This window comes from Copadichromis virginalis, linkage group LG7 (genome assembly GCF_057382275.1).
Source record: "Copadichromis virginalis isolate Kocher_CV1m ecotype Utaka linkage group LG7, C_Virginalis_male_GT1.1, whole genome shotgun sequence".
NCBI lineage: Eukaryota > Metazoa > Chordata > Actinopteri > Cichliformes > Cichlidae > Copadichromis > Copadichromis virginalis.
Genome location: NC_140624.1, coordinates 41,414,281 through 41,441,212, shown reverse-complemented (window position 1 = coordinate 41,441,212; position 26,932 = coordinate 41,414,281). Strand labels below are relative to the sequence as shown.

The following is a 26,932-nucleotide window of genomic DNA, read 5'->3' as shown; positions in this document are numbered from 1 at the left end:
ACACACCTACGGTTCTCATTGTGTCGGTGCCATGCTGGCCCTTCCTGTCCAGCCTGTTGTTTCATAAGGGACGTACGTGGGAACACAAAGCACAATACTCCGTTTAAATATATTGAAAACCAGGTCACCACATCACAGCAGGCTCACACACATACTTAGCCTGTTAGGAAATAAGAGATTTCTAATGAACGCTTCACAATAACACTGACCACCTCATGTTTAAGTCCACACTTTTAACAGCCACTTTGATTTGATTAGTTTAAATGCACTGCAACAATCATGCAGGAAGGAGTCCTGCTGCATTTTGAAGCAATGTGGGTGCATCATTGTGATATTCTACTTAAAAAAAGATCCTAGGAAATCACATTGAAAAGAAAAATCATTAACACAGTGGTGTAGCAGTTAGCATTGTCACCTTGGCGCGCAAAGGTCTCAGGTTTGAATCCAGCCTGGTGGCCTTTGTATGTGGATTTTTAATGTTCCCCTCATATCTGGGTGGGCTTTCTCTCAGTTCTCCAGCCTGGATGCATGGGTGGATCTAGAGGTCATTTTTTTGTCTACGTTCACACTGCAGGTCTTAATGCTCAATTCCGATTTTTTGATCAAATCCAAATTTTTTGTCTGCTTGTTCACACTACAAATAAAATGTGACAGCAAACGTGCTCTAGTGTGAACCCTCAAAGCGGCCCGCATGCGCAAAAGAAGACGTCGCACACAACGCGCTCTGTTTAGACCCAGAGCAAACAGTATTGTTTGACTGATGGCCGTTATTATACAGACTTGTATGGATTCGACCTTTTTTGGTGGATTTTACCTCTTGTTGTTAATTGTTGTAAATGTGCTCCAGCATCTAATCCTATAACAAGACAAATCAAGACAAGAATCACACACACAGTACTATTGTTGGTTTATTATAGCATGCAATTTCATGTGCTAAAATCTTCTTTTTCATAACTTAACGTCTCAGTGCAACCCCGAAGCAGTATGCCGCTGGGCCAAGCTGTCTGCAAGTCATTGTAATACATTTGAACAAGCCAGAAAATGCACCAGAAGAATCAGTCAGTAAAACAAAACTCAAACAGTTTCATACATTATTAAGAGCACATAAATCATCACCACCATAGGTTAGACTTTACTCCAGCCCTGCATTACTGCACAATTAGTAAAAGGGAAACCTTTCACAACGTGATATTTCCAAGGAAATAAATGGAATACATAACAGTATTATTCATCTTGGGGACCTTTTGGATATACCGTCTCTTAAGGATTGTAGTTTCCTCATTCTGAAACATTACACAACTGCCCCAATGACTTAAACATTTAACTATATCTGATTATCACAGGTTGTATAAATGAGCGTCTATACTAAAAGTCCATCTAATGATGGTGTCAGACTGTATACAATGACGGATGTGTACCATCTCTTAATAGTTTACATTTCAATCGAACAATAGATTTGCAAATAAAATGTCTAATACAGACATGAATAGTCAGAAAACATCAGTTCATATGTTTCACAATCAACAAACAGGCTTTCCCCCCATATAATATAGAATAATGCGACACTTTTTTTCTAATAAAAAACATTTTTAGCAAACTTTCATATCCAAAAGAAGCAGACTTCGAATATACCAAGAAAAAAAAATACCACAACAACCAAATGTGGTTATAACAATAATAATATAATCTCTATTAAACAATAATTGATTTTCATGAGCAAGCAATTAAAATGCTGCAAGCAAACTTCAGCACTTGACGTGGCCACACAGTGGGCATGTGCAGAACTCTTACAGCGCTGGGTGTGTTGTATCACAACTACAGAATTGTCATTACTCCTCCGCCATCACAAGAGGGATTAGATCGCATGCATGACGCAGGATGCAGGGAGGGCCAAGGTTTAGGAGGTGGGTTGAAGGGAAGTGGGAAGGGGCACTCGCTGGGTGCGATGGGAGAATCAGTGCAGTGCAGTGCAGTTAGCCACTACAGCAGTGCTCCAGACACTTTATAGGAAACAGGGAGTATCACTTTGACATTACTTCAATACTCACAATACTGTTTTTACATACAGTAGTGCCCAGCCCTTTCTCATGTGAACACAAATAGCAAAGCCAATACTTAATACCGAGAGGCAAAGAAAACACTGGCAAATAACATAATCAGTGCTAACACTTTAACCCACGCATGGTTGGGGTGAAAGGGTCAGTTATCAGCAAAGTGAAATTCAGGCAAATACTTCCACATAATATTCAAAGTGATGGATATAGAAAAAGCCAAAGTAGCTGAGCAAATTAAGACTTCCCTGAGCAATTCAAAACAGACATGGGTCCGCTAGCCCCCTCTAATGGAACAAAGCACAACTACAAGAGAAGTATCTCACTCCTCGACTTGACAGAGCCTCTCCCTCCTCGCACAGTTTACAGGGGAAGGAAAATTAAAAGCTGTGGGACGGGGCGCGGATTTCAGAGACTGATTGTACTGTACCCAACATGGCACTTGACATTATTATGTTGTACTTCAAAGGTGAAGCTGTAAACAGATGCAGAGTGATAGTATAGGTAGCTGAGCTGATTTAATAACCGTCTGGAAGCAGCTAAATCCCTGTGCCTGCCCTTGGCTTTCACGGTCACACAAAACAAAAAATAAAGAAATAATTTTTTTTTTAAATTCTAAAGAGTATCACATCAAGTTATAATGAAATGCTCAGACCAATTTATCCAATTCCCTTCTCTCTCTTTCTCTCTCCTTTTACTTTTATAAAATAATGAGAGAAAAGATGTTAATGCTTATGTTTCTGAGTTTGTTTTTTAAATAGGTACAGTAGCGGGGATAAGAGGAAATTAAGGGAGCTTGAAAGACTTGAAAATCAGTTAGCTTTCGACCTCAAGATTTAGAATTGGATGTAAACAAACCTCATAACTTTATATCCCATATATGTATGTATGTATGTATGTATGTATGTATGTATGTATGTATGTATATATGTATATATATATATATATATATATGGGTTCATGTTTTGTATTTATTAAAGTCACTAAGAAAAATTCACTCATGACAAGAAGCCTCATATTTATAAAAGGAGTGAGGCACAGCAGGGCTGTATGGAAATCACCCATATTGAAACAAAGCCACGGTGAAGTAGCACACGGCAATGTAACACAGACAAACATTAGAAAGCAAGTCTACCACAATGTAACACACAACTAACAACAAAAGAGTGGCAAAAAACCTATACAGAAATACCCAAACAAACAACTTCACAGAAGTTAGTTAAATGAAACTAACCAAAACTTTTCAAAAAGTAAAACAAAGGTTTATAGATGAACAGATGCACGAAGTGGCGTCCCTCTCTTGGGTAGGCTTGACCTTTAAACATCACGCACAGCTGGTAAATATTGTTTACACAACACACACACATACACAAACAAACAAAAAATGACGGGACCGGAAATAATAGACGGTGGACTTTTTAAAATGCAGTTCCGTTTTAAGATCACATTTGTGTTTGTTAACACCTTTGAAATGGTAAACAAACAGAGCTTGTGTGTGAGCGGGGGGACTGTAGAGCACATGCTTCGTTTTAGACCACGCTAAGGAGAGAAAGGCCACTGTATTGCATGTTTGTGTGAATGGCAGTCACATGACGGCGTGAAACTCTTTAACTTAATAAGAGTAGCTGATTAGTGCCACTACAGGCACAAAGAGATAAAACTGACTTGTAGAGAAATTCATTACATTTTCTCTAGCTGCTGCTTGAACTACAAAGTCTGTTCCTAAATAAAATACATTTATGTTAAAAGTATTTCATCATTCATTTAAAAAAAAAAAAAGTAGAAAACTGACCTTAGGTGATCAGTGATCTTTTGAAAATTTAGGTCTGTATGTTTGTGCCTCTGATCCCATGACAGGACTGGAATCCAGAGCCCAACGTTTAAAAGATCATATGACTCAAAAGACAGAGGCTTGATTCACTATCAGCACTTTTTAAAGACCTCTGCTGCTCTTTTTTTTATTTTCTCAGAAGGGTGCCGTGCCCTTTCTATTTTTGGTCTCAGTATAAGTAACATCTATGTCTTAATCTTTTCAGAGACGTAAAATGAAATGTCAATATGAAACATAAGGCTGCTCAGAGAAGGCATTTGTTATAGCCTAATAAGACATGGAAAAAATTTTGTCCGCCTAAAAAAAAGGGATAAATAATCCCACTGTTTACCCTTTAAAAAGCTATGTGGGCCTTGACCATAAACCAGCACCTGCTTTGAAACTTTTGGAAATGCATGTTTTCCAAGGCACAAGCTAAACGCAAATTACACACAGCGAATTAATGTCAAAGCATTCAATGTTTGGGACAGGCGTAAGTAATTGGAGGGTCTGCTGCTGCAAATGACTTCTGTTTAATTTCCTGTGTACCTCAATGCTATACTGGGAGAAAGGATCTCAGTAAACTTGGTAAAACTGAAGAACATTCACTTATCATATTGTCACCCATAAACTTTATCTGACAGCTTATGCAGAACGACAAGAAAACCCCCCCAAAAAAAACGAAACAAATGAATTCAATCCTATGTGACCGATCGGATGGTTTAAGAGCTCTCCAACCCTCCTTGTAAATATGACCAGATTTGGCACGGCAAACACAGACAAGTTCAGCATCTACTATATGGGAAAACTGGCTATTTACCTTCCTAGCCATAAACAGCAAAGTTGGAAAATTAGTAAAATGTGTATAACTCTTGACCTTGCAGCGTGGCACAGCACAGGCTGTTGACCATTATCTGTCAAGTTTCAGTTAGGCATGTGATCAACATATATGAAGGCTGGAATTAAAAGGTTTTCCATTCAACCAGGATGTGGAACTCAGGTGTAGCTCTTTGTAGGTCAGTGATTGACTTTGTGTCCTCTTAGCTTCCATTGAGCAGCATCTCTGGCCCAGATGTTTCGGGACAAGCCCGGGTAGAAGTGTCACCCAGTCGAGGGGGTCCAACCTGGAGCTTCGCAATGCCCAGACCTCCTGAGACTAACCCTCCTGGAGACAGAGACTTCCTGCAAAACAGGAGAGAGCAAAGATGTGAGACAGGAAGACAGCGAGAGATTGTGCGTCACTTAAGTCAAAAATGACTCAAGACTCGGGGCAATCCTGTGAACAGTGATTACCATGGTAATTCACCTGAAGGCCATTTTTTTCAACAGGTGAGCATCCATCTTTTCTGACTCTGTTTGTGGGTGCTCTGCTGCAGGAGATGAGATGAGGGTAGAGGAGCACGGAGGTGAAAGGAGAAGGGAAGCATCCTGAGACTGTGGGGTGACCAGGTCTAACGACTCCTGTGAGGCAAAATTGTAACACAAGACAAAGGATAAAGAGGTCTGGTCGATAATTAAACCTTTTTTTTTCTCAACTTGTTTTTTTACTGAGACTGTTCCCAGTTCAGAGTTGGGCAAATTCAACATCAATCTTCAGAACATGAAACTACATATAGCGTCAGCATATACAAAATCATACTGACCTGAGACTTTATTTCCTGCTGGTCCGAATCCTCCATGTCTAGAGCACAGAGTTCGAGCTCAATGTCTCGATCTGGGTCTGACTCGCTCTCGGCTCGGTCCTGATCCTGGCTAAAGGCGGTCCGGTGAGCTTTCAGATCAGACACAATTTTCTCTCCGCTCCCTATTGAAGTTCGTCTGGCATGTAGCTCTGAAGCACAGAGCTGCTCACTAAAGCAAGCACAGACCGGCACAGATCAGTTTTTTTAAACAAAGATTACTGTGTGGTCATGTACAATCATGTGAAAAAATAACATTTCCACAGGCCTTTAGGAGCTATAACTTGAAGTAATAGTCTTCTATATGACTTTATCAGTCTCTCACATCGTTCGAGAGGAATTTGCTGCAATTCATAGAGGTTAGCACACATTTGTTTTTGCACAGCTCTCTATGGCCCAGCATCAGAGAGCATTTCAGTCAGGTTTAGGTCTGGACTTTGACTGGACTATTGTGACACCTTGATTCCTTCATAGCCAATGTGTTGAAGAGTTGCTGCTGTGATTGATATCACTGTAATGCTGCATGACACAATTAGGTCTGAGTTTAAGTGGTCCAGCATATGACCTCACATTTCACTTTACAATATGTTGGTATCCACAGGAGTTTATTGTTAACTCAAGATGCTCAGATCCTTGGGCTCGTAAAATGAGCCTAATTCATCGACCCTCCACCACCGTGCTTTAGAGTTAGTGTGAGATGTCTGTGCTGATATGCTGTGCTTGATTTTCTTCAAAGATGGAACAGTGCATTATGGCCAAACATCTCTACTTTGGTCTCATCTGTTCCAAGGACAGGTTTGTATAGATGAAACTTTGCAAGCCTAAGCCGTGCTGATATGTCACTTTTTGAAAGAAGAGGCTTTCTCCTGGTAGCCCTTCCAAACAAACCATACTTGCTCGGTCTTCTTCTAATTGTTCCGTCCTGAACTTTAAAATCCTAACTGAGGCTTCTAGTGTCTGATTTCTAGCTCTGACTGTTGCACAATGTGATGGGGGTAAATGTGATGGGATGCCCACCGCTGGGTATGCTCCCGAAATTTAACCAAACTTCTGCATTTATCTCAGTGGTCTCTCTTGGTGATGATAAGTTAATCGTGTGCATTTGATTAGCAGCATCTGGCTGCTACTTACCCTCTTAATTCCTATGGAGGCAGTAATGGTGTGCGTAGCCCTGTGAAAACCTCCTTTTCACATGACAGCAATGAAAAAAAACTAGAAGGACAGAGTCTGAATGTAAATGCTGTACCTCTCCAGGAAACTGGAGTGGCTGGAAGAGTCTGATCCTCTGGAGCTCCACCTGTAGTCACTGTGATCCAAGTGAGCATTGTAATCTATGAATGAATGAAGAGTTGTAAAGTAAAACATTTGTAAAAACAACTGAATCACACCAAATAAAGCAATATAAGAAAAAACATCAGATTGTGCTTTAACTCTTTTCAAAGAAGGTACTGATCTACTTTTAAACATTTCTTATCTTTTCTCTTCTCTTTCGGTCCCTTTTGAGTTTTTCGTACGATATCTTCTTTCGTTTTTTATCCCTGCTCACCTTTGAAGTTGATGGGAGTGGTACTGGCGCTCCCTTGGCAGGCTGTTGCTTGGACAGGGTCAGTGGTGTGGTAGCCTGTGCGGGACGCCCTGGAAATGGCCCCCCACTTCGAGATAATGGGCCCCTCACTAAAGGGAATGATCGGGTCTTCGTCTTTCAAGCGACGGTAGTTATCCAGCGAATGCAGCCATCGCTTCCCGACGCCGCTATCTCCGACGCCACCACCTCTACTTTCGTTACTGTCCAACTCCTGCATGGGGAAAACACGTGCACATTTTAAAGCGATCGCACACATTTGTACACAGCCAAAAATTCTGTGTTTTGCAATAAACAATTGATCCTTTTGTATATATGAAGAGCCTTACCGAGTGCTCAGAGCAGGCGTGAGATGAGGTGTGCGCAAGCGTTTCAGGCTCAAATGAGCTGAGGCAGGGCCCGATGGTACCACAGGACCAAGGGGAGTAGTGAGCCAAGCCTTCATCACCTCTGAACCTGCATCCCACACACTGACCTCCACTATTTTCCACATGCTGAAAGAGAGAGATAGAAAAACAGTAAAAAAATGACTTGTGCTTGCTGTTCATTGCTCTAGATTTACTTGCCCAAAGGTCAAGGACATCTATTTATTTATTTATTTAATTTAAGATTTATTTTTCAATTTTTCAGGCACCTGAGGAGAATAGCTACACCTTTTTTTTCCTCCGCTGATCTTCGGCCAGGAATATGCCATGAAATATTCAGCTGTGTGAATGGCATGCTGGTTCAACATTTCATATTTTGCATTTGATAAATCATGCAGAAAAGCTAACATATTTTTAAGGTGCCCATTCTCTTTCCCAGTTCATTAAATACTGTCACCTTGCCTGGTTTCCTTTGGCACCTGTGCTGTGTGACACCTGGTTACAGCAACAAGAAGCTGGTCTTAACTCACCACGTATGGACACCTTTAAAGGACCACCTTAAAGGCATTAAGTATCCTTTAGCATAATTTGCAAATGATCCTGAACTTGACAACCAAGAGCAAAATTAAAGTGTAGATCAAAACAAAGTGTTAAACACAAAGAACAGAAACCACTGTTCCCAAGCTTAAGAATTGGTAACTGAAAACCACACCCACCCTTTTTTGCTTCCCTATATGGACTTTGTCACTCTTTAAAACAGAACAGTTATCTCCCAGCATACAATATTGCTGCAGCCGGTGAGTCAAAGGACACTTTGTTCATATCTCAGCAATCTGACAGAAAGGCGGTATTTGACACCCTGAGATGAGAGCGTGTTGGTCATCCCTGTGACAGATTGGCAGCCTGTGTGTGGGTTTAGATGGGATTCAATTCCTCCAAGACCATGCAAAAAGCAAAGTAACGTCCTTAAAATATAGCAGCCACATGTACTCACTAAGTTGAATTTCTGCACTTGCTGCCAGTGCTGACACTTTGCAAAAATCACTGCGCCGACAGCCAGTCTCCTTGGTCTTATTTGCTTATTCTTGTTATGCAGAGTCTTTCAAATTTTACTGAACGTGTTAAGCAAACAATTAAAAAAGTTGTGCACCTAATAAGTGGTCGATTTAATCGTGGATGTTTTCACAAACAGACATCTGCCAAACTGTTAAACAAAGCTTTACTCCGCTGAAAGCCTGAGTCACTGCTTGGTGAAGTCTTGCCTTCTCTTTTTCTCTCTCACTTTCTCCCGCACAAACACACACACACACACACACCCACACACGCCACAATTGTGCATTGCTATAGTATCTTCCTCCACAGTTGCTAGGCAACTATCTCCCACTTAAATAGCATTGGACACAGCTGAAGCATAAGCTTTTGGGATAGGAATTAAAAAACAACATAATTTAAAACCGTTAAAACACATAACCAATTCACCCCTTCGTAGCTTCATCCGCCTGCAGTGAGCACGTTAATAAATATTTAATAAAAAGAAGGGCAGTTTTACTTGTCATGGCAATAAATCCCCTTAAAAGTGTTGTGTGTGTGTGTGTGTGTGTGTGTGTGTGTGTGTGTGTGTGTGTGTGTAAATAAGGAGAAATGGGCATCTCTTTTATTTGCTTTGATACCTCTGTCCCAAAATCGATGGTGAAGATGGGAGAAGACTGGGAGGGTCTGTTGGCACTGTGATGATGGTGATGATGAGCCCACTGTTCCTGCTTCCTTCTGAACAGATCCTCATAGCCTAGAGCAACACGTCCGTAGTCCTGAAGAGGGAAGCGATGGGCAGGGGAGGAAACATCAACAGAGATATTACAGCATATATAAGAATAATATGAATAATAATATATCTGAACCCAAAATGGTAGTATTGATACAGCCTTTGCAGTCTTCTGCACTTGTGTGGCCTAGGTCTGAAACTGGTAGCAGCCAGGGTGGAAACTGTAAATAACTATGCAAGATAATGTAATGTCCTTTATGTGTCAGAGAAATGTTCACGGTGGTTATTTTTTCTATTAGTTTTCCTCATCACGTGTACATGCAAGTGGGGGGGATACTGAGTTGCATTGCACTTAGTGGATTCATTTTCTTTTCTTGGCTTTTAGTAACGCATAATAATGCCAGATGGGATCATGTTTGTTTGCTCTTTGCAGATTTTTTTTACACTGCATCTCCTCATTTTCACTTTTATCTCCACAAATACACCCTACAAAACGAGTCTTGTTATGTACGACAGGTAATGTAGCTCTGTCGGTGAAGTGCGCTTTAGCACTGCAGCAGTATAGCTGCTAATGCTATACGACGATATGAGAAGAAGACAAGTGAGTGGGAGAGGCAGAGACATATTCGGGTGAGAAGTGGGAGGACTATAAAGGAGGTTGAAGCTCCATGCTGCAGCTCTGTGACTGAAGGGGAAGGTAGAGGTGAGGCGATATGTGGGTGTAAAAAGAGTAAGAGAAGGAGAGGAGATGTTGCTGTAAAGAAGCAATAAATCTGTTCAGTGTAACACAGACCACCACCAATTAAAAATTGATAAGGTAATGTGATATATTGGGATGTTAGCATTATTTTCCTCAGTAGGGACCACTATTTTTTAATTACAGCATAACTCAGTCGCTTATCTCTCTCTGTATGCCCACTGATCAATAATTCAAATATATATATTTTTATTTTATTTTAAAGACTTCTGCTCTTCAAATGAGCCATGGGGGAAATTACAATATCACCACTGAATTAAATGTCTAAGCGAGATGTTACTGATAAGAGGAAAGTTTATTTTTCCAGCCAATTAGTAGTGAGTGTTGCCCTCGGCAATGGTGAAGATATGTTGGAAGATAAAGGGCCAAAAGCTGCAGTTCTTCAATAGACCACTTGGGGCTGGCTCTAAAAGTGTGCCAATTCCTGTACACCCCCACGCTACATATGCCCACTTAACTGAAGAGATGAAATGTATTTACAGCTTTGTTCTATCATTTATTTACCCCCTCTCTGACAGCTACAGTCCCCTCCATAATATCTGAGCTTTTTCCCAGCAAAGATTTTAATGGTGATTACAGTAGCAGTGTTGCTGTTTTGGATGCTAGAAAAACATTTTCTTTTCACTCACTGTGAGCTCACTGTGCCGGTAACAGCTCTGCCTCTTTGCTCTGAGTATGTATAAATTATGACATCATCATCTTTGCTGCTGCTGCTGCTGCATTATCAGTCTTTCTGTTTAAAAAGTGGGGGCCGTGTGGGCTGTTGTCATACTTTTTATTCACATGCCTGCTCCGAGAGACGTTTCTATTGCAGGTCTATTTTTAGTCGCAAATGTGGGTGAAACGTTCACGTTTACATGGTGACAACTGCGCTCTACAGACTCATAGATTAAACAAAGCTTCGATGCAAACACAAAAAGTATGTCTTTTATATACAGTCTATGGTTGTTTCCCCTACCCTGTGTAGCCCTGCACGATGTTCAGCTCCAGAACAGTAGTTGCTGTCTAGAGAGTTGAACCTCTCCCTGAGTGGAGGTTGGTAGACAGAGGAATGCAGCACCTCTGGAGGCAGCGAGTTACTCCTGGCGTCCTCTCTGTGGTACAGCTGCAAATGTAATCATCAACATTACAAATAAAGTCGCAGAATTACCACACTTTATGGTAGTATGATAGTCGAGATTGCTCACCTGAGGCCTCCATACTCTCCTGCTGTCATAGAGGGGAGCGTAAACTCCATGAGCAGGGCCCATTGGGTGCCCTGGGTGGGCATGGAACGTGTGAGGTCCCATTCGATCTCTAGGCGGGTGTGATGGGTACCCCGAGGAAGACGAAGAAGGTGGGTGTGGAGTTTGAGGTTCATTTGGGTAAGAAGATGGAGGACCAATGGAAGGTGGCAGAGAGGATTCTGGGACGTTGGAGGATCGCAGGAACCGAGCCATACAAGGTTTGTGAGGGGGATGAAGACTTGATGGGTAATAGGAACCTGCTGGAGAGTAGGAGGGAAAGAAGAAAAACAGAAGCTATGAGCACTTTCCGCCTATCGCACAACAGTGAAGTATTTCTGCACATCCAACTTCGTGTAAAAACAAACTCACAGGCTGGCTGATAGTGGGCAGTGTCATATGTGGAGTGAGGCTCCTGGTAGTATACCTCGGACGCCTGAGAAGGATGCGATGGACGCAGAATAAACTGACCATGTTTGGGTATAGGAGCACCACCATCAGACCGTCCGACTGTGGTCAAGGGAGACATCACTGATGAGTGGCTGACTGGAGTCCTGGGAGGAGAGAGAGGCTTCCTAATGAACCGAATGACAACACACAGAAAAAGAGTTAGTACAAGATTAGGACTGAGTTGGAAATTCATATGGTGCTAGAGTTTTCACCTGTAGTTATTCTCTTAGACATATAAACAGCAGTGCTACGCTTAAAGCAAAATTAACATTGATCACAGGGTTAAATACCAACAACAGAAGATGTAAACATCAGCAAACAGGTGGAAACAACTCTTACTGTTCTGCTGACCCAGATGTGGTTTTGTTGGAGCCAGACACATTGGGCCCACTAGTTCCATTTGGCACAGCTCGCTTAGATTCCTCCATCACATCGAGCCCTCTGGAGATCAGCTGAGGGTGATTTAGGCTGGGTACTCCCTCCGCCATGGTGGCTGTGCTGTCTCCATTGCCTTTGAGCCCCTGTCCTACTCCTCCAGACACATCAGAGTGAATGCTGCCCTCCATGGTGAAAGTTTTATTCATTCCCCCCTGCGCTAAAGGGAACCCACGGCCCACACTGCTGCTCTTCTTGTTCCTCAATCTAAATCTATCGAGTAAAGGATGCACAACAGGAGCATTCAGTATAATGGACATGTATTAGATGCTATTTTTTTTTTAATCATAGAAAATGGAAGTTATGTAGTTGCACACTCACTTCTCCAACTCATCCTGTGTGTGCGCAAATGTGCAGCTGGTTCCTCGGGGACAGCCTCCCTGCTGACGAAGATCTCGGCACATGCTGGTCTTATACTTGCTGTTTGCCTGAGGCTGCAAAATGCACAGACCCAACTATTAAACTACTACGTTTAACTCATGGGTAAACCTACTATAATGAACATATCTCCCTACAACAACAATTTCAGTGCTTTTCCAGGCGCATGAGACTCACACGGCAATTTCAGTCTCTATTCGCTTGGCTATACTTTTAAAGACGAGGTTCAGTCCTCTCAACTAAATCTGTTAGCTGTTAACAGCTCTACCAGCTCTTTAAAACATATATTATGTTAATGGTCTTTTACAAACTTGCAGCACATCCCACCTTATACCTGGTTATCTGTTTTGCGACTATAATTGTTAGCCTCAGGGTACCTGTGGAGTTTCATGGCTCTTCTTGCTGAAGTTCTGTATGAATTCCACTAGACCATGAACCACCAGCTTTACAGCCAGCATCACACTTTCGAGCTCCTCCCATGATGGTGCGGAAGCATCTGCACACAGAACGACAACATACAGTTTGTTAAGCAGAGGTTTTTATTACGGTACTAGAAATCCACAAAATGTAATCTACTGTTCTGTGTAAAGGGTGGAATTACTAGCCCTAACCCATATTTCTCAATGTGCTTCCTAAACCCAATAGTGGGATTAAAACAGTTCCACCCAAAAGTGGAACTGTAATTTTGGTAGGCCAGCCAATCCTGAGAAGGTCCACTAGTCTTCTGGGTTTTCTCCGTTTGTGGATAATGACTCTGGCTGTGGTTCACTGAAGTTCCAAAGCCTTGGACATTATTTGTGATGCTTTCCAGAATGACAGATGTCGACAGGGCAGGGCAGGGTGAATTACTTTTCACACAGGTAGGTTTGGATAGCTTTTTTCCACTGATAAATGAAATCATCATTTAAAAATGCCCTTTGTGATTACTTAGGTTATCTTTGGCTAATTGTTAAATTTGTCTGATGATCCGAAACATGTAAGTGTGAGCTATTCACAGAACTAAATTACAGAAAGCCCAAGTAGAATTCAACCAAGAAATTTGTAGTGTAGCCCACTGAAAATATAGAATAAACAACTGAGACCCTGTTACCATTAAGTCAAATTAATACTCTCCCCATCTGGAGAGTTATTTCTATCTTTTTGGACGTTCCTACACAGTCTAATAACTAAAGAAGATATGAAAGCAGGAATGCTAAAGCTAAATACTATCATAATGAAATGTCACAGTAATATTTACAGCATTCAGATCTTGGCTTCGTGCATTAAGATGTCAAGATTTGATAATTAACACAAAATACATTGTACAGCTGAAGGTCACATGACTATTTTGTTTGAAAAGCACAAGCTTCCAGTTTTTTGCTGGCTGTAGCACAGCAGCAGCACTGCAGAGGGATAATATCCCACATGACACCAAAGAAAATATAGCCACTTGCAGTAATGCAGCATGTATAATTTATTGTCTAACGATTTGAGAGGCACAGTGCAGAATACATTTCTGAGTGCTGAGGGTGTATGTAAAAGACAAATAGACATCAAACACTTAGTCATTATGTTTTGATTAGTAAATGTTTAGCACACATGATGAATCATAACTTTCCCTCTGTCTTGCACTCGCAATTTGCCTTTTGGCATGTAAGCAGCACTTTTTTCACTCAACAATCCTTCTGAAACCCTAATAATTAGAACCATATGGATACTGTTACCCTGCCTCCCACCCTACAGCAGCTGGAATAGGCTCCAGCCCTCCTGCGACCCTCATAAGGATAAGTGCAAGAAATTGGATGGATTGATGGATGAATACTGTTCTCTATGTGGCAGTCCACACCAGTGGCGTGTTGAAGCTACTGTAGGTGGAGTCACTGGGGATATCCAGGGGTAGAAATATGGAGTGAACTAATAAAAAAATATATATAAAAGAAAATAAAAAAATTGAATAAGGTGGGCAATATAAACAGAGTTAGAGAGGCAAAGCTGAGATGGTTTGGACATGTTCAAATGGGGGGAGTGGAGATATTAGACAGAGATTTTGAACGAGGATAAGCAATGGGTTGATGTGACAGAGGAGGATGCTAGGGAAGCAAATGAACAAACAAACCTGATGCTATTGTCCCACCGTTTATTTCACAAAAATCTGACTTGGGTCTTATTTTCTTGTTAATAAATGATACAAACTGTGGAGTGTGGGGCATGTGGAGAAAAAGCTTGAGATCCATGGTGTTAAATGAAGGGACGTACCTGGGTTGTGGTCTATGTTGGCTAGCAGTTCTAGGTGTGGTCTAAGGCTTGTGAGGTTGGCAGGATCTCCTGTCCTCTGCAAGACGATCGTCAGCTCCTGAACACTCTTTGCAAACGACTCTGGAGACTGCAACTAGAGCAGATGAAAGAAGATGATGGTCGTTTTTCAAAGAATTAATAAACAGATGATTGCATTATTCCTCTGCTTCCGCTCTCCAGACGCTTGTTATAAATAGAGATGGACCGATCCGATATTACGTATCGGTCCGACACTGACATAAATTACTGGATCGGATATCGGAGAGAAATAAAAAATGTAATCGATCCATTAAATATCAAAAAAGCACCTCACAAAACTTGCAACATGGCATAACTCGGCTCATAACCGTGGCACGTAGCAGCAGTATGCATCACGTGATAGAGCGGCTGTGTGTATTTGTAGCCTCGCTACCAATCCGGCATTTCATCTCCGAGGAAGTTATCCCAGAGAGAAGTAAAGCAAATGTGTAAGTTCATCTCTGAATGTTTGTAAAGCATTCCCGCGTTAAGCTTAACAACTGATATATGGAGCCACCTTTGCCCAGAAAGAGGAAACCAGCAGCTGAACAGCAGCAGCATGTTTAAGCTTGTTAAGCTGTTGTTAGAATTTATTTAATATTACTTTCTACTCGAGGATCTTTTTCTATGTACCTGATGGCTGGTAACTGTGCAGGGGCGGATCTAGCAAAGTTTAGCCAGGGGGGCCGATAGGGCATGAACAGGGAAAAGGGGGCACAAAGAAATACTTTTCTTTCTTATTCTCATTTAAAATGTCTAGCTTTTAATCAATAATTATCCGAATCTTACACCCAAAGTTTTAATTTGATGTAAAATGTATAGAAGCCCATTACTGTATATAGCAACTATTAAGTCTAATATACCCTAGTAAGCTATAGTACTTTTTCCTTTGGGAAGGTACCATCTGTGCAGTCTGCAATTCTGTTGAAGATGTTGAATCTATTTAATTATTTTTGAAAAATAATTTATTTCTGAGCATTTTTTCAAACTGCATCAAATTAAAGTTGATTACGTCGATTAAGCATCATGAGGTGGGGGGTGGTTCCCTATTTTTTTTTATTTTTTATTTTTTTGCTGGGAGTTTTAGAACACTATTAGTTAGGTTGCTTAATATTTAAAATACCAGAATAGGAAGGATGGAGCAGGTTTAAGTTTATCAGATTGATCAGTGTTGCTGAACTATGAAATATTTTGGGTGCAGTGTATTTTTTGCATACAGGTATAACAGATTAGCTTTAGTGTTTGTTTGTTTTTTTTAACTTGAGTATGAACTTATACAAAAAGCAGCAAGATATTTAAAAAACAGTTTTATTGATTAAAAAACACTATATCGGATTCATATCGGTATCGGCAGATATCCAAATTTATGATATCAGTATGGTATCGGACATAAAAAAGTGGTATCGTGCCATCTCTAGTTATAAACACTGCTTGAAATTTTAAAAAGCAAATTCAAGCTGTCACAACCTTGCACACGGTCACCAGAGGTGAGGACACGAAGCCTAATGGTACCTTGTCAATGATGGACTGCATATGTGACTTGTGGACCAGGTCTCCATACAACAGAGAGGACCACTGCTCAGGTGAGATTCGCAGGCCCGCTTCCATTGCGATGTGGACGATCTGCGCGTCATGTTCCCTCCTCAGGGCCTCATATGTGCGAAACTCCTCCTTGAGCTGCATCAGGGAGGAGTCCTCATCACGCTTTGTCACCTGATGATGAAGATGGATGAGCGAGAGAGGGGATGAGAGACAGGGGAGTGAGAAGAAGAGACAAGGACACAAATGACCTTTGTCTCCAATACGATTAGACAGACAAAAAAAAAAGAAAAATCAAACTTTAACACGATTTCAAAATAAAGCTTCATGTACTCTTGTGTATATTATAAATAGTGCACTTAAAACTGAGGCACAATTTTAGGTTATCAACACCATTGACGTTTTGTGGGGTCAGAAAATTGAATGATTAAGGCTACTATGGTAATTTTGTACCAGCAATGAAATCATGTTGTTATAATGCACACCTGCATGGCTTCTTTGGAAAAATGTGTGCCTGTTTTAAATTCCTGTTAACTCTCCTTGTCCTTAAATTACAATACATTTCTACCTGTGAAACCTCAAATGCTGAGTGTCGTGTTTGCAATTAGTCTCGTAAATCAAACAGAGCCGTCACTTTGTCAACATGTGGTGTCTTCAGACTCAAACACTCAAATTCAGATCACACAAAGGGACTCTCCCCTTCTCAGAATCTGCCCTATGAGTAATCATCATAAGACACCAACTGTCAGCTGTTTACAAATATAAAAACACAATCAAATTTCACGATCAGGTTTTGTCTTTACTCCTTTATCTATCTTTGCATCGTTTATCTTTCTGTGTATCTCTGTGATGTCTCTGTCTGTCCTGCGAGGCGGGGCAACAGGTGCAAATATAAACTGCCGTTGCATCACAAGCAGATAGCTGGCATTTCTGCCCTGCCAGCGATGTCTGTCATCAGATAACAGGCATAAAAATACACACGCGCGCACACAGATGCGCACACACACGAAAATATATTTAAAGAAGCCCATCTTCTTAATAAAGAAGTGGCCTTTTATGAATTATTAGTACCAGTATTTAAGTGGAGAGGATTCACACTGTAATCCACTGGATTGTGCTCATTTTCATATCCATCCACAGCTGAAAGGGAGTTTTGCAAAGCTTTCTCAGACACTATGACTAATTTTAAACGAATTGTTATTTTACTTTTTTTTTTTTTGGAAAACATTGTACTGACGAGAATGTAAGTTCTGGAAAGTACCTACAAAACCAATGCCAAAAAGGGGATATTAATCTGAAGCACCGCCTCATCAGAAAAGAAACCTGTAGTCGTACCCGACAATCTATTTAGGTCCCCTCCATTAATGAGGCCATTTATCGTGGCTTGGGTTCTTAGGACAGCACCAAATGGTGATGGTTTTGTAACGTTTGACATAGAACAAATTCAATGATCTGTGGTTTGCTTGTTCAGTTCACTGAAATGTAGAACCTGTCATTGCAGCATGTTTACACATTCCTGTAAGTGTGCATACATCTACTGCCTGTACCTTGAAGCAGGAAGCCCTGTAGAGCAGCTGCACGACGTGGCCTATGCTGGTTTTGGAGGCCTGGGGGAATCGAGCTTCAAGCTTTTGGACTACAAACAAAACCAGCACCTTCCTGGACAGAGCTGAACCGTCCTCCAGAGCCAGTAAGACAAGCTTCAGTGCATCTTCTTGCATAGCTGATGGACGACGAGTTGGAGGGTTGTACAAGGATTGAGAGATTGACAGGATAGGAAAAAGGTGGTAATGAAGGGGGAAGTCAGAATGAAAGTAGCAGTATATGAAGAGGAAGTGGGGAGAAAAGAGAGAACTTTTTAGCACAAACACACTCAGTGACATGGGCAGCATGCACATGCTATACATATTCGAATATTCAACACTGGTTACATAAAGACTAAACAAAGGCAAGTCTATATCTAGTAAACAAAGGGTTTTGGAGGTGTCCTCAGATTTAAATGAACTCATTGTGTTATCATGACAAGAAAATCTTTCCCAGTCAGAATCTGCCCTATGAGTAATCATCACAGGACACCAGGTTCCAGCACCAGCAGGCGGTTTGATGAAGCAATTTAAACAGTTCTGGACACAATGAGTCCACTGACTTGATAAAAGATGACAGGGTGACACAAATCTAGTCTAACAGCATGAATCGTTAATGTTAAGGAAAACTCTTTAACTGCACTGCTTCCACATTTAAAACTTCAGAGTGTCAAATGTTTAATAAGTGATAGTTTTTAAGACAACATGTTTTACATGTTTACATCTTTAGCATACCTTACAGCACTCCAGTGATGATGCATATACATTATGCAAATAGTTGGAATTTAGCTGTGATTAGAAAGTGCTTTGCCTCACAGGCATGAGTATAGAGGCACTATGTGATATAGCTAATATGTTTCTGTCATGCACACTTACCGGGTCCCAGAAACTGGCAGCCCCGTGCCCTCACTGCAGCCCAGAGGTTTGCAGAGAGCTGCTGGGGGTTCTGGTGCTGAAGGATGAGCTCGGTGACTGTCCTTTCCCCCAGAGACCGGCCTGCCCGAACCGCCCGCACGCGACCCTCCTCCTCCACCAGCTGGCAGTTCACCAAGGTCACCAGCTTCCTCTGCATGGGCCTACTGAGCACACTCGGGCTCAGGTTTGCCACACCTGTATTAAGCGACAGCTCCGGAGTTAAACCCACTGTTTCTAAAACCAAATAACAATGAAAGCATTCACTTTAGTCATCAGATATTTAGTCTCAATTAAATAATAGCTGAAGAAAAACAAATTAAGAAGAACTTTATCCTCCTACACAAAAACAACAGCTGAGCAGTCAGTGTTCTTATGCATGTAATAACCTCCAACCAAACCCTTGCTTTTCCTTCTTAACCAGATATGATCACCATTGAGCAAAATGATGAACACTGCCCCAATCCCATAAACCGGAAGTCTATGAACAAAGAACCAGTCTTTTTCAGTAATAAAATCTTCTTTTTATATAGTCCGGAGAGAGATGAATGTTCCTTCAGCCTTATAAAAGCACACAAGCTTCCAGCATCGTGAGAAGTGTGAGAATCATCAATGCCAAGTTACACAGGCAGCCCAACTGCAGTCCCCACGCACTGAATATAAGGAGCTTAATTCTTTTTCACAACTGCCCAAATGTACCACACAAAGCACACATACAGTACCTTTTGAGCCACTGATGGGCTTTAGGTAGAGAGCCAGCTCTTCTACACACATCCTGCAGACCTCATAGTGTTTAACCTCTGCTGCACTGCTCAGACTCACGGGTTGAACATCTGGGACCTGATATCATACCAGGGATGAACACAGAAGATATATAAACACATAAAGCTTCAGGCTTTTCTCACTGTGACAGTGTCACAATCGCTCACATAAACAGGAGTTCTCTCTTTTTTGCCTCACCTGAGCGCCAACCAGCTGCAGCAGGGCGCAGTTGACAGGCAGCAGGTCGATGTCGGTGCTGATCGGCGTCTGATCAAAGGGACAGGCCTTGCGGTGCAGTTTGTGTAGGCAGGTCTTACACACCGTGTGGGAGCATCCCAGACTGATGGGCTGGTGGCCGCTGCTGTCAAACTCATTGTAGCAGATGGGACAGGACAGGAACTCTGTCCACTGGGCCGCCTGCACTGGCATCCTGCCACCACACCACCGAGACAGGCGATGCCGAGCTCAGGTGGAACGCATGTCAACGACCCCGACAACAGCACCTGCTTGCCAGTGCCAACGATGACTGTAAGGAACAGGATGTAAAGATGTGAATTAGCTATTTAGGGATCAATTAATATATCTCATTTGAACTCAAATATCATTTGGACCGATGTGCATGAAGCCCAGCAAGTGTGAACACTGGATAGGTATTTCAGTTCCACGCATTTTGCAAAGTACAAAGGCAGCCCCTCACATGTCATAAAAGTTATACGTTTATTATTTGCAATGAGGGCAATAAAACCGTTTAACTTCCTAAAAGAAGTAGCTGCCACTGGGTAGGTGTGTGTTCCCCAAACACACACCGCAATAAATGACACCTCCTCAGCGAGAACACAGTTTCAAGTCCAGGTCTATATTTCACCGATCTCATTACAAAAGCAACAACAAGTGGGAACAGACGATGACAACAACAGCAAGTAGGAAAGAGAATTTAACAGCATTATTTGTGAACCTGTTATGAGAGTGCAAAAGTTCAGAATGTATATTAGTAGAGAAGCCAAAAGAAAAGTTTTACATGATTGTGAGACTGAAATTAGTCATGCTGAGTCTTCCTGGTTTGCTTTTTATAACATACCGTACCTTCTCTTGAGTGTGCATGAGTGTGGACATAACTGATAAGCACTGACAGTTGTGCACAGACAGCTATGCACATAGAGCTGAATAGTACCAGAATCATTTTTTTTTTATTGTGAGGACAATTTCAAAGCCCAACACTGCACCAACACACACAGAGTATCATGAAAAGTTAACCCAAAGCAATTCTAGATCATTAATACTGGTTTTAATATCCATTGTTTTGTATTTTTACAAAACGTAATTATACATTTTCCAATATATTTTAAATCATGTGCACAGATAATCGGAAATAAGCCAAAAGCCGCTTTCAAGATTTGAGTCGCTTTGGCACAATGTGCAGGATATAATGCCGGGATACTCTATTTTACTACATTAACATCCAGATTACATTAGTGCTTTAATAAAATACTGCTGTGATTTACTAGAAGAGTCAGGCTTAGCCACTCACTGTGTACAGCATGAGAGAGGAGGAAAAGTATCAGGTATATTTTTGAATTTATAATGGATGTTTGTTTATGGGATAAAGTAATGCTGTGGTTTTATTTTTGTTTTGTTTTTTCTGTATTATATTGCATGTTATTTATATATGAAATACTTAGTATATTATAGAGATGTTATGACTAATCTGAAAGTATGATTAAAAACATCTTGTCAGTAGATGATTCAGTTGACCAAACCCATTCATTCATATATTTTCTCAGCTGCATTTTGAACTCAGGGTCAGCAGAGCCAAGCTGTCTTGGAAGTAGAGTTGGGCTACACCCTGGACAGGTGGCCAGTCAATCACAGGGCTGACACAGAGAGAATCAACTGACAAGCACACATGCAAATGTGCTAATATTCTGTGTAAAAGCCTCATGACTAAGCTTCTATACATAGCTGGTTATTGACCAAACGCAAAACCTTTCATAAAATATAACCACAAAAAGGAAAAAATCTAACACAACATGATCCTTCCGTCTCCACTATACAAAATGTTTAACACTGCCTTCAAATGGTGAGCGCCTGTTGCATTCATAGTCTGTTGCATCTGCTCAAAGTACAATATTCACTAAAATAACAACAGCTGGTGCCCTCACTCAAACGGATTTAGAGATACAATAAAATAACTTTATCACGCACACGCCAACTGAAAAAAAGACGACGATTAGAGGGAGCTGTTAATCGGCTGGACCGGTTTTTGTTTACATGTGTAGGTACTGCATGTATCAAACTAATGGAGAACTATTATCCAAAACCAGAAAAAGACACCATTTCTAATTTTATTTTAAATACTATTTTTGGAAGCTTTATGAAAACCAAGTCTGTTAACAATGGCAACTTTGCAGCAGAAGGAGGTCAAAAAAAAGAGGAACTGTGCGCATTACGCACGTGCTGTACTCCGCGTTAAACAGCAAATATGCCCAAAAAGTCCTGCAAATCCATATGCAGCCATAATCACATAAATGGCAGCCTGCCAGATTTACTGCAAAACAAGACATACGCACCTTCGGAACGACCCACGACTCGCCTCGGCAGCGCTCTCTGCTTGGCCGCGTGGATAGCCCCGCTCTGTCCTCGCGCGTCATATTTCCTTCCGCGAGAAGCCCAAATATAACACCGGTTACAGCTTTTGTAGCCCACAACCTGCTAAAGAGTGAGGTAACACTCATGTGATGAACCGGCTTCTGGGGGCTTTTTGGAAAACCAAGAAGGTGGGGAGTTTTACCACGGCGCGTGAGCCGGATAATGTCTTTCTGTGAGTCCTTGCAGATTAAGGGGGGTGTAGCCTCTGGGGGCAACTGTTTAACCGTGATTCACTGTCTGTAGTCACGTTGACAGCCACCTGTTCCTGTTCTGACAAACTGCTATCCCGTCATTTTTTTTTCACAAATAAGCCCCAGCTACAACTGTGCCTGAGTGCTCGAGGTACAGCAGTACTTCCCGGGTTGCTCGATGCAAGCCTACGCTATCACACCACTATTAAAATAAAAAGCATGAGTACCTCACATCACATGAGTGGCAAAAAAAAAAAATGTCATAATAGACACAAGATTTTTATTTCTTGCATGAGTGCATCACTGCTGCATTTAGGCAGAGCATGCACATACAAACAGACACAAAGCCCACACAGTCATGAATACTTCCAGTCTTGTGACAGAAAGAAGTGGGTGTGCATTACTGCAGACCACAACTTCCTCATCGAGGTCCTCTCCTTTTCTGATTACACTAAAAAAGGGAAATTAACCTATGAGCAATGATTTTTTTAATTTTTATTCTTTCGGGGATGCCTGTGGCAGAAGCGCCTCGAGTTCTCACTTGAGAATGAGACATTCTGAAGAGCATGAACAAAGAAGAGGGTCAATATAAGCGAGCTTGGTGAAATTTAAAACACACAAGGCCAAAGCAGTTTTTTGCTTTCCTCGCATGGTGCTGCTGAGCTACCCACTCTACTCAGTTGACGATGAGAAGTACATTGTGTCTTTACAGCCAACAGTTGGCGAGCTATCATCTGGCTGTGAGGCCTTGCTTGGCCCCCTCTGGGTGTGTGTGTGTGTGTGGGGGGGGGGGCATCTGGAGTTTCCTTTGGCATGTCTCACAGAGAGACACACACACAGACAAAGATTGTTAGGGAGTGTTCTACAGGACTTGAAGTAATACTCTACATCGGGGTGACATTTAGCTCATCACATGGGTATCACTTATGCTTGGACTAAGACTGAGTTAACACAGTTGAAGCTCTTAGAAAATATCATGCCACAGCTCAAGTCCTTGTTACAGTTACAGGTTTTCGCTACACACTGAAACCTAATTTCTGCTACTGAAAATGGCAGCACATTTGAAAGGAATAGCAGAAGTAAGGATCATCCAGCAGACAGCCAATGAGGCTTCAGTCCAAGCAGAACACACCCACTAGCCACCAGGATTAGGTCATAGCTGGAGTGAGAGCTAACAGACATGTAGTAACAATGGATGGGTGAATTTTGATATGCGGCCCTTACACCTTACGTGTGCGTCTGTTGCCGCCACCAATTCCTGAATGTGTTGGGTCATGATGTTTTAACTCTGACTCCCGCTTAAGTATTTCTGTAGGCCCAGCGGAGCGATGTGGCACAGTTACCTCTATTCCACCCCCCCAGTATCTGCAGAGAGACCCTTCAGGGGCAGCACTACTTTTTCATACACTTCTGTGTATGAAGAAAGCAAAGAACGTGGGGCGTACAAAGGGAAATATTTGTATTTCTAAACAATTTTAAAGCCAACATCGCATAGTAAAAGTGAAATAGGAAAACATGTTTTAAGCAGTTATGCAGTGCTTAGACAATACAATCTTAAATTGGCTGTGACAGCTATAAGTTTAGGGCCTCCTTGTGGCTTTGCAGTCCAAGACGTTCAGACTGTAACTGTCTCTAAGCCAAATTCTGACGTAATGTATTTGGATGCCTGACATTCCCTTTTATTGTCAATCCACATTTCCTGTATCGAGGATTCACAATACAATACCAGCATGACAAGACCCCCCCTGTGATTCATCACAATATCTGTGTAAACAGAGAAGAAGAAAAAAACACAGAAGAGGCACAAAGCACTAATTATGTATTGATACACTATGCTGCGGGTGTGTGTTATGACTGCTACTGAATAAGGCACCACAGTCGCTCAAGGTCAAAGGTTCAAAACCCAACGCCTTTTTTTTGTGTGGAGTTTGCATGTTTTCTCCGTACACAGTTTCCTCTGGGACCTCCGGTTCCTCCTGCCATTGAAAAACATGCTTAGTTAATGCTGCTCATGAAGGCCAAGGACATTTTCGCAAAACATATCAATGCTTTCAAGAGTTTTACAATAAAGTGCAGTTGGGTGGGTGGGGGGTTTGTTGGGTTCTCCTACTTTTTCCACCGAAACGTAATTTACTTGTAATGAACACATCACAGCTCCAGTTTATTCATATTTAATGCCTCTGAAATATGTCTACACATTATATTAAAAAAGGCTGAAATATTTCTAAATACTCGTGACTTTTAACACTTTTCGCCAACGTGCCAATGACCTGTTAAATTCAACCTCACAAATATCACAGCCATAATTTTACCATAATTTTACCATCCAAGCCTCGTGGGAACATCGAAGCACAACAAGGCTGAAACTTTACGCGCACAACACTGCTGCCAATAACATTTTAATAACATCTTTCAGTGTTTACATTTTAAAGTTTAATGGATACTTCAAAATCGCAAATCGGAAAACCTCATTTCACAGTGACAGTTTTTATATGAATGAAAACTTTCTATTTGAGTAGGTAGCAGCACCTCTGTGAAGTGGAAACAATAAATGCAAATGACAGTCAGCAGCAGATAAAGGATGAAGGGAAAGTTAGACTTTAACACTGAGAAATGATGGCGCCAGGTAATTGTTTGCAAGACTCTCAAAGGGCACAGAAAATCCAATCTGCTGCACAGGGAGCACAGAACGCTGATGCACTTCGAGCCTGCGATATAAAACCATAACATAAAGTCGCACCAATACACTGGAATTACCACACAGCTCGTTTTAAATGTTGTCAAAGCTTAGCAACTCTAAGTCATAACAGTGCCAAGATAACCCTGATAAGACAATGGTACTCGTGAGTTCATTACATTTCATATCACTTGTTTCACCATGTCATGTCACTTGTTTTTTTCAGTGTACTGTGGGGGTATGTGGGCTTGTGTGATTATTTATTCATTATGTCTGTCATCACAGTGTGTGGGGGTAGTGTCTAAATGGGAGGCAGGGCACTCATACATCTCACAAAGCTGCTGCTGGTTGTTTTATACAGCATATATTATATACACACTGCACCATAGTCTGTTTCACTTTGCCTGTGATTTGTGTCTGCAGCAAAGTGGAGGGAGGGCTGCTGCACCTTTGGTTAATAATGCTAGAACACAAGGTTGCTTCCAGTTGCAAATCAGCAGGTTATACAGTAACCTTCCCTGCAGGGCGGCCATGCTGCATGCTTAAACTTTAAGATGACAGCGGCGGTAAATAATATGCAACACCTGAACTTGGAAACTGCTCTGCTACGGCTCAAGAAGTCACTCTCTCAGCAACAGCGATGTTACTCCATAAATTTCACATTGTCTTGGAAGCGATCTCCGCGCACTGGAGCCAACATTAAGCAGTCTCCACCATTACAGCAGCACATCTACTTTCATATCGCTTCACATATTGCCACTGAGTGCCTCAACTCTTTCCAGAAAAACCCCTCGTTTGTATTCCCAGCTCACTTAAGTGCTGTCACTTCATTTCAACTACAGCCCACCTTCTTTTAATATAACACCAGTGCCAATTCAATTCTAGAAATTAATGCGCTAGGAGCATGATGGTTATTATAGACATTGCTCTTTTTTTTTTGATCATGAGCCACGATACAAGCTCTTATTTGCAAACGATGGGGGAATAAAAAAAACCCTAAACAAAAACATGTAAACAACCCCAAGATGTCAAAGCTCTGCAGAAAAATCTGAGCAGCGGGAGAAAGTAGCGCGCACCTCTGGATAAGTCACTTACCTCAAGCGTTACACCAGAACACCGGAATAAACATATTCATAGCCATCCACGTGAACATGCCTTCAAAATTATTCTTCATCAGTTGCAAAACAAGCGCAGGGGAAACATTATTTCTAATGCGACACTGACACGGCACGGCATCCCAGAGCAGTAGAGACAGGTGCCTTGGTCCGCTTTTAATCCTCTGCCCCCCTTTCGCAGAATACGTGACAAGAGACGCTCGCTCCTCTCAGGTACGGCGAGCCACACGCCCTCTGCTTGACAAACCGAAGCTGAAACGAGGAGATGGTGGTATTGCTCCGCCAGTGATGGTTCCCGAACTGGCCCTCATCATCGGACTCAGCACCGAGCTGCACGGACAGAGAGGGGCACGCTCCTCCCCAGATATGATTTACTAACTGCACCGCGGTTCGGCTTCAAAGGCTGGTGCGTAAGGGTCAGGGGAGCGGTGTAATGAGGATGGCACTAGTTTAATGTTGTGAGCAAGGATAAAAAGATGTAAAGGGGCAAGCCGGAACAAGCCGCTTTTCGAGGCGTGGGCTGTGAGCATTTAAAGGAACAGACCGAGAAGCAGGGTGGTAGAGGATGCGCATCGACAAGTGCGTCTGCGAAGAGGAAGTTCACACACGAAAACACAAGCAGTTCCCGCATGCTGTTGCAACCATGTTCGAAGCTGTGGAGTAGCGGAAAAATGTTTAAACTTAATTGCCTTTACCACTTTATGAAATGTTTTCAAGCCCACA

At 41.8% G+C, this 26,932-nt stretch overlaps 1 protein-coding gene across 6 annotated transcripts; it reads right to left on the bottom strand.

Moving 5' to 3' along the window:
* Positions 1–890: 890 nt before the first annotated feature.
* On the bottom strand, positions 891–26,623 carry rc3h2 (ring finger and CCCH-type domains 2). 6 transcript variants are annotated; one of them, XM_085463400.1, is made up of 20 exons: positions 26,190–26,623; positions 19,779–20,106; positions 19,541–19,658; positions 18,783–19,055; positions 17,871–18,046; positions 16,297–16,497; positions 14,728–14,860; positions 12,870–12,988; positions 12,436–12,548; positions 12,019–12,327; positions 11,602–11,804; positions 11,194–11,492; positions 10,965–11,111; positions 9,158–9,295; positions 7,452–7,616; positions 7,087–7,336; positions 6,787–6,871; positions 5,505–5,712; positions 5,168–5,322; positions 891–5,043 (listed from the first exon to the last, which is right to left on the bottom strand). In XM_085463400.1, the coding sequence occupies exons 2-20, from the start codon at positions 20,007–20,009 to the stop codon at positions 4,902–4,904; spliced, it is 3,465 nt and encodes a 1,154-aa protein (XP_085319526.1). In that variant the 5' UTR covers positions 20,010–20,106; positions 26,190–26,623; the 3' UTR covers positions 891–4,901. The 6 variants fall into 6 exon arrangements, with proteins under 6 accessions (XP_085319526.1, XP_085319525.1, XP_085319527.1 ...); XM_085463399.1 differs by lacking the exon at positions 26,190–26,623 and adding an exon at positions 22,148–22,404; XM_085463401.1 differs by lacking the exon at positions 26,190–26,623 and adding an exon at positions 22,148–22,404 and having other exon boundaries at positions 11,194–11,489.
* Positions 26,624–26,932: the final 309 nt, after the last annotated feature.

Excerpts from the sequence above, each read along its gene's own strand:
- rc3h2 (XM_085463400.1), bottom strand. The coding sequence starts at position 20,009 with ATGCCAGTGCAGGCGGCCCAGTGGACAGAGTTCCTGTCCTGTCCCATC. Across the intron at positions 18,047-18,782 it reads CTGCCAGTTTCTGGGACCCG|CTATGCAAGAAGATGCACTG; the intron begins GTAAGTGTGCAT and ends GTCGTCCATCAG. Across the intron at positions 14,861-16,296 it reads TGCAGTCCATCATTGACAAG|TTGCAGTCTCCAGAGTCGTT; the intron begins GTACCATTAGGC and ends CATCTGCTCTAG.